General features: G+C 48.4%; 1 protein-coding gene across 1 annotated transcript in view; it reads left to right on the top strand.

The window, feature by feature from the left end:
• MYOM2 (myomesin 2) overlaps positions 1 to 8,354 on the top strand; it is a 99,049-nt gene that overhangs the window by 48,497 nt on the left and 42,198 nt on the right. The window contains exons 18-21 of the mRNA XM_023219091.2: positions 1,387 to 1,574; positions 3,989 to 4,115; positions 5,886 to 6,064; positions 7,657 to 7,771. Of these exons, the coding sequence (XP_023074859.1) occupies positions 1,387 to 1,574; positions 3,989 to 4,115; positions 5,886 to 6,064; positions 7,657 to 7,771 (609 nt within the window). The remainder of the gene's footprint in view (positions 1 to 1,386; positions 1,575 to 3,988; positions 4,116 to 5,885; positions 6,065 to 7,656; positions 7,772 to 8,354) is intronic.

Below are 8,354 nucleotides of genomic sequence, written 5' to 3'. Positions count from 1 at the left end.
GGATCCTAAATCTCAGGGACCCTCCCTAGAACAGTTGCTGTGTCAAGCTGTGCTGCAACCTCGTGGCTTTGTTTTCTCATGAAATGCACCACGCCAAGTAAGTGCACATACTCAGAAACATTTTGAAACACAAATGCCACACACGACACACTTGGATTCACAGTATTATCTTCCCACTTCAGAGGGAACTGTGTTGCTCATTGATGAGTTTTCATCTCTGACTAAATTTGCAACGTTTTCAGAAATTACAATTTATCTTCTAATGAGATTGCTGTTGGATTTCCAAGGAATGTCAAATCTGATAACACCTAGCTAGGTACAATAGCGCTGACTCTTTTGTTTTAAGATTAATCTCTCAATTTTTTCCATGAGGGACTTTCAAACATTCCCATTTTCTTTTTAAAGTCATTCCTACTAAAGGAAAACCCGTAATTTTTTTTTAGACTTAGAGTCTCGCTCTGTTGCTCAGGCTGGAGTGCAGTGGTGCGATCACAGCTCCCTGTAGCCTTGAGCTTTTGGGCTCCAGCGATCCTCATGCCTCAGCCTCCTGATGGGCTAGGACTACAGGGACGCACCACCAAGCCCAGCTAATTTTTTGATTTTTTGTAGAGATGGAGTTTCACCATGTTGCCCAGGCTGATCTCAAACTTAGGAGCTCAAGCAGTCCTCCTGCCTCAGCCTCCCAAAGTGCTGGGACTACAGGCATGAGCCACCGCACCCGACCTGCTTTTATTCTACAGTAAGAATCACTTAACTCCAGTCACCTGTGTCTCGGGTGACAGAGGATGGCCACATCGAGGTGACTCAGAGCTGGGCAAAGCAGACTCAGGCCCATCCATTCTCGACTTGTTAGGAGAAGGCGGTCTGTTTCGAATGCCCTGCTCAACCAGGGAAACACAAATTCACATTCATTTGAAGGAACCCGAAGCTCCTGTAACTGTAGGAAATTAAAACAAACTGGAATTGTATCTGTCATCTCTGGCCACAGATGCTGAGTGGTTATTCCTTATGGTTCTAAAGGTGAAAGCTCCTTCTCCAAGCTTCTTTCAGGGGGCAGGGAGGACAGACCATCTTCTGCTGTATCAAATGTTCACACCAGATTCAAACCGTTCATCACCCTTGTCCTATGGAAACCTTAGTAGATACACTTAGAAATAGCAATACATATACAGGAGATAAACTTTTGATTTATGTTTATACTCATCCCCTTTAAAAGAGTGTAAAGACCAAGGTGGTTAAATGTGGGTTAAGAGGGATCAGAGGGCACAGTGTCCAGGCCGTTCTCCACGTTGCTTCCTCCTCCCTCCGCCACACTACAGCTGGCTGCCCCAGGACAAAACCCCCAGCTGAGGCCCTCGGTAACTCCCTGGCTGTGCTTCCTTGCAGCCGTCCCGTCCCATCCTTATGGGATCACACTCCTCAACTGTGACGGCCACTCCATGACCCTCGGCTGGAAGGTCCCGAAATTCAGCGGTGGCTTGCCCATCCTGGGCTACTACCTGGACAAGCGCGAAGTTCACCATAAAAACTGGCACGAGGTCAATTCCTCACCCAGCAAACAGACAATCCTAACGGTCGGTTGGTTTATATTTCTTTGTTTATTTTTGCCCGGGTGGTTCTTTACAGTTTTTGGGCAATGTTTCCGCGTTTGATGACATTAGATAATTTGATAGACACAAAAATGGATTAAAAAATAGTATCATGAGATCATGAAGTTTTGGAGCTAAAAAGATCCTAGGAATCATATTCTTTTTCTTTTTGAGAAGCAGTAAAGAAGGGAGCTCAGTGGTGGAGTGGGTCTGACAATGAGTCCATGACCTCTGGTGTGACCAGCATCTGGTCCCAGTACCGTGGTAATGCTCCTTGCCCCAGACTCTGAGGCCTTGAGGGCAGGGATGGAGTCTCACGTGTGAGTCTAAGGGGAGAGTCGTGCTGGATGTCTGTTTAGGAAGAGTGATGTTGGCTCTCTGCTTGTCACCCACCGCTTCCCTGAGACATTCTTGTATGTCAAGCCTCCAAGAGAGTCCCTTGCTGCGGTGCCCGTGGTGCTCAGGTGCAGAGTGTGGCAAGGACATCAACTCGGAGCTCAGAGATCTGGGGTCAGATCCAGACACACCCTTGGCAGCCATTGTCCTGTTTCCCTGTCTGGCCCTTGACCCCTCATCTGAGCATGGATGAACGGCCCTCATCTCACACAGCAGCTTCCCATTCCGTCCCTGGGGAGCCACAGACCCCTGGGGAGTCACTTACACTCCAGCAGGAGGGCTTTCCTTTTTGGAGGGGGTAAGGCCTTAGAAGATCTAATTTTTGTCTACTAGAAAATTCTGCCTTATAAATATATCTCTTTATATTTTCAATATTTTATACACATATTATGATATATGTGTATCATATATCATATGTTTGTTCCCAGTTTGTTGTGACATGACTGATATTTTGCCCACGTTCAACCTCTGTTCTGACCCCTTACAATGTCTAAATGTTCTCAACTTAAAAATTGTTTTATTTTCAATTGACAAATAATAATTGTATGTATAAATGGGGTACAATGTGATATTTTAATATATATTTACATTATGGAATGATTAAATAAAGCTATTAACTTCTCCACTGCCTCCCAGTACTTATAATTTTTTTGTGGTGAGAACATTTAAAATCTATTTATTTATGCATTTATTTATTTTTTGAGACAGAATCTCACTCTGTTACCCAGGCTGGAATGCAGTGGCATGATCTCGGCTCACTGCAACCTTCACCTCCCGGGTTCCAGCAATTCTCCTGCCTCGGCCTCCCGAGTAGCTGGGATAATAGGCACGTGCCACCACGTCCGGCTAATTTTTGTATTATTTTAGTAGAGACAGGGTTTCACCATGTTGCCCAGGTTGGTCTGGAACTCCTGACCTCAGGTGATCCGCCCGCCTTGGCCTCCCAAAGTGCAGGGATTACAGGCATGAGCCACCATGCCCAGCCTAAAATCTATTTAAAATTTTTTTTGAAATGTGTCTACAACACATTATTATGGGCTAAATCATCCCCAAGCTGTGCAGTAAGCACCAGGACTCGCCCCTCCTGTTCCTGCTGGAACTTTGTCCCTCTGTCCAGCGCCCCCCGCAGCCGGCACCTGCCCTTAAGCTCTCTGTCTTTGTGAGCGCTGCTGTTTCAGATTCCACATCTGAGCGAGATCGCACAGTGTCTCTCCTTTTGTCCTGGGGTCATCTCGCTCAGCACAACAGTTCTTCACTCGGTACGAGATTCCCGAGTAAAGCACCTGCTTACTTTCTGAATGCTTCACAGCTCATCCAGTGAGGAGGATGAAGGCCGTCACCATGGACCGAAGCCCTTTATCCTCAGATATCTTACTTTGGAAGCTATTTTTCGAGACAGTGTTTACCCAGATCGTGTTTTTGTCCCACTAGCCCTGTGGAGTCGAGGCTTGTAGTGTTGGCCAAAGGCCTCCCTCGTGCTTTGCCCCCCAGCCAGCCAGTGTCCCTGAGGGCCTGGTGGGTGGCCCTGGACTGCAGCACCCCAGGGACCTGGGCAGCCCAGGGGCTCTTGTCCTGTAGAATCTTAGTGTGGGGGACGTGGTGGGCTCTGTCTCCAGGGTGACCCCCCTTGGGTCCAGGGCAGGGCCTGCTCAGGGGACAGTACGTGGCCTGAGTGCCTGTCTCCTCCAGGCCTCTGCCCTTGCATTGGCCCTGGGTGACCGTCGCCTCTCTGTGCCTCAGTTTCCTTACCTGCCGCTGGGGTATCACCTGTCCCCGACCCCCGTAGGAGCCTTTGGGGATTGAGTGAGAGACAAGTAAGGTTTCACGCAGCTGCTGCTTGTCGGGCTCCATCAAGGGCCTTCCTGAAATATTTGGTCCAATTTCCTGACATGGTTCCTTCCTCTCATATTTTATTTCACAAACCAGTTATAACAAATCCTCCCCCTCAGTGGACTGTAATGCATCGTTTATCTCATGTATTAATTTAAACAAAATCTGAATAGGTGGACGGTTTGACGGAAGGCTCACTCTACGAGTTCAAAATTGCTGCCATCAACATGGCTGGCATTGGGGAGCCCTCGGACCCCAGTGAGCACTTCAAGTGTGAGGCATGGACCATGCCAGAGCCCGGTGAGTCGCTGCCCCCAGGACACCTGCCTTCTAGCACATAGGCTGGCTGGGAAGGGGCCTCTGTGGCTGTGGCTCAGGCCTCGCCAGCCTTCACGGCACGTCTGTTCCTCTGACACCCGCAGCCGCAGAGCCGCCGTGTGCCAGGTGCAGTGCAGGGCTGTGAATCAGGCAGACCCAGCATCTAGTTTGGGCTGTGCATGGTCCACAGGCCAGTGGTGAGGGCAGAGTAGGAGGCCCTGAGGGTGAGGTGGGAGGGAGCACAGGAGGATCCAGACTGGGGGGGAGGGACAGCTTCCCATGCATCCCTGACCTACGATAAGGATTTGACCCAGGTCGCCTACCCAAAAGGAGCAGGCAGAGAGGATCACAGGTGGAGGGGAAGGTGCGAGCCCGGGCCCCAGCTGGGAGGCACAACAGGGTTCTAATTTGTGGGTTAGCTCCTGCTGTCCTCTCACACCATTTGGGGATCTCAGGGCTTCCAGTTCTAAAAGGCCAATTGTTGCAGATCTGCATTTATTTAGCTAGTACTCTACTGATTTTTTGTTCTGAGATGAGGTCTCTATGTTGCCCAGGCTGGTCTTGAACTCCTGGCCTCAAGCCATCTTCCTACCTCAGCCTCATGAATAGCCAGGATCACAGGTTCACGTCACCGTGCCCCGCCAACATTTTCTCTCTGTTTTCACAAGTTCTCAAGTACTAGACGTTGATTTCTTTGTCTCTAACCTATCAGGAATCAAATGCAATGGATAATATGCTCATACTTTGACAAAGTAAATCCTGAAAGTTGAAGCTGAGAAAGATCAAAGTTCAGAGTGTTTTCCGATGTTATGGCCGGAGTATACTGCCTTCTTCCTTTCAGTCAACCTCTTTTGACTTAGCAAATCAGCTGCTAAGAATCCAGATAAATAAGTCAATTAGAAAATTCCTTCCTTCCTTCCTTCCTTCCTTCCTTCCTTCCTTCCTTCCTTTCCTTCCTTCCTTCCTTCCTTCCTTCTTTCCCTCCCTCCCTCCTTCCCTCCCTCCCTCCCACCTTCTTTCCTGCCTTCCTGCCTTTCTTGTTTTAATGAAATTAAATTTTGGACCTTAGAAAATGAGCAGAAGAAAAAGCTGTTCTAGTTTCCCGAGCCTTTTTTGAGGGTTGATAGGAGATGGGCTCTCAAGGCTCAAGGCCACAGTGAGACTGGCTGAGGATGGGGCGGGGCTGCCTCTCTGTTCCCCTGCACCGCTTGGTGCTTGCCTGGACCTGGGCCTTTGCAGCACACGCCCTCAGAGTTGCCGTGGGTGTTCGTAGAGGACAGGGCTGCAGTCCTCTACGAACTGTGCTTCTGGCCAGGTGGGCAGATGTGCTTCTGGCCAGGTGGGCAGGCTCCCTAAGTGACTCTGACTGACAGGCGTCCAGTCCCTTGGAGGGTAACTTGAGAGCCCGTCCTTTTCTGCACACCGTTCCTCTCTGTGATAGCATCTGCTGGTCCCGACAATGCAGCATGGACTTCTGAATGATTCTACGTAGATCCACAGTGGCCCCGATGCCAAAAGAGGGGGTAGCAGGAGCATTAGGCTGGGCCCTCCTCCCCGACCCCCAATATCACGCTGAGCACCCTCCTTACCCCGCTCTCCAAGAGAGGCTGATAAACATCAGATGGGGAACAGATACGGATGGTCCTGGTGGGGGGCATCCCGGAGGAGCAGTAGGTCCCCGGGGCTGGGTCGGGCGGTGGGTGTGCTGGGCTGGCTATGCACACAGAAACAAGGTGGCATCTGACTTTGCAGGTCCTGCCTATGACTTGACGTTCTGTGAGGTCAGGGACACGTCCTTGGTCATGCTGTGGAAGGCCCCCGTGTACTCTGGCAGCAGCCCTGTTTCTGGGTATTTTGTGGACTTCAGGGAGGTGGATGCTGGAGAGTGGATCACTGTCAATCAGACGACAACAGCCAACCGTTATTTAAAGGTGAGTCTTGGCCGGCTGTGGTGGCTCATGCCTGCAATCCCAGCACTTTGGGAGGCAAAGGCGGGCCAGTCACTTGAGGTCAGGAGTTCAAAACCAGCCTGGCCAACATAGAGAAGCCCCGTCTCTACTAAAAATACAAAAAAAATGAGCCAGGCATGGCACCATGACAGGCGTCTGTAATCCCAGCTACTTGGGGAGCTGAGGCAGGAGAAACGCTTGAACCTGGGAGGCAGAGGTTGAAGTGAGCTGAGATTGAGCCTCTGCACTCCAGCCTGTGTGACAGAACGAGACTGTCTCAAAAACAAAACAAAACAAACAACAAAAAATAAAGGTAAGTCTTTTGTCTTGGAGTTTCCCTGTGTGTGAAAGTGCTGTCGATCTCTGTGCAAGCCAGCACGGAGCCCCATGGTGAACCTGTTCCGAGGACAGGGGCGTGGCTGCGGAGGGTGCAGCCGCCATGCGCATCGTGGGTCCCAGCAGATGGGGAGAAGCGCCCCGAGGACGCAGAGCCCTCCTTCCATTCACACCAACATGCTGTTCGCTCCTGGGGAGCTGCGCAGACACGCCTGTGTTCTTCCACATTGCAGTCTAATAGCTGTTAATTGTCTGTTCATGGGCTACGTCTGTGTGCTTTGCACAGGGATGATGCATTTTGTATTATGTCCTTCCACTTCATGCCCTGCCCTGAATTTACTTAATTCATGTGATCGCTAAAGTCCATTTGATAAACATCACACACAGATATACACACAGTTTTCATACATGGAGCAAAACTATAATGTGGCACTTCCGCCAGCCTCTCTTTCTCCAAATGTTTCGGTTTTCAGCACTTGCGGTTCCTCAGTAACTGGGTCAGGTGTAAGGACTGAGCCCCAGGAGGCCTACATGCTCCAGCTGAGTTGCCAACTGCCTTAACCCAGAAGTTTTCTTCTCTGGGTGTGCTGGGCCCTGTGGTGGGGCGGGCCTGCGTCCTTCCCTAAAGCACAGTCACGTCTGGGTCCGGTGCCCGAGCACAGGCTGAGAGGGCCTTCCATGGGTGACACCTTCTGGAAACCCTTTGACGACAGGAAACAGCCAGTTTCTTTAGAATGAATGAATCAGCTTCTAGGAATCAGCTACAGAAATCAACTAGAAGCTTAGTAAATATATATTGATGTTTATCCAAGCAGGTTTTAATAGGAATAACCCAGGTATGTACAAGTAGAGATGGATTTAATTTTGATGTCCCAATGATGATTTTACACAGTTAAATGTCACACTTAAAATTGTATTAGTTCCATAGAATTATGTTAAACATAAACACCAGATTATAAACTAGTCAGTATGATTTTACTTCTGCTTTAAAATATGCAGAGATAAAAAAATGAAAGAGGTTCTATCAGATTGGTAGCGAATGTGTTTATTCCTCCAAAGTCAAATTCTGCACCACTGTGAATCTCCTCTTCCCTCCTTTTCTAGCTCATTAAGTATCGTTTTTCCAACTGGAAAAATAAGCTATTTTTGAAAAGGTCTATTCATAATACAATCTGAAAAACTCCAAAGTCATCTTTATTTTACCTCCACACATCTGGTGTTTCCTCTGTTGTTTCAAGGTCTGTGACCTGCAGCAAGGTAAGACCTATGTCTTCAGGGTCCGGGCAGTCAATGCAAACGGCGTGGGGAAGCCCTCGGACATGTCAGAGCCCGTGCTGGTAGAGGCGAGACCAGGTAAGGCTTTGCTGTCAGTCATTCAAAACAACAAAAATTACAGAACAGCAATGATTTGGGGGGACAGTGTGCATGTATTATGGATGTATGGATGGGTGTGTGGATAAATGAGTGGGAGAGTGTGTATGTATTATGTGTGCATGTATGTATGGGTGTGTGGGTAAATATATGGGAGATGTGCATGGATTATATGTTTTTGTATGGGTGTATGAATAAATGAGTGGGACAGTATGCATGTATTATGTGTGGATGTGTGGATGGGTGTATGCATAAATGAGAGAGAGTGTGCATGTACTGTGTATGTATGTATGTATGGATGGATGTGTGGATAAATGGAAGAGTGTGCATATATTATGTGTTTATGTATGGGTGTGTAGATAAATTAATGGGAGAGTGTACATGTATTATGCATGCATGAATAGGATGGGTATGTGGATAAATTTATGGGAGAGTGCATGTATTATGTATACTTGTATGGATGGGTGTATAGATAAATGAATGGGAGAGTGTGCATATATTATGTGTATATATGGATGGGTATATGGATAAATAAGTGGGAGAGTATGCATGTGTTATATGTACA

Source organism: Piliocolobus tephrosceles, chromosome 7 (assembly GCF_002776525.5).
Source record: "Piliocolobus tephrosceles isolate RC106 chromosome 7, ASM277652v3, whole genome shotgun sequence".
Classification (NCBI taxonomy): domain Eukaryota; kingdom Metazoa; phylum Chordata; class Mammalia; order Primates; family Cercopithecidae; genus Piliocolobus; species Piliocolobus tephrosceles.
This window is presented reverse-complemented; position numbering and strand designations above follow the sequence as displayed.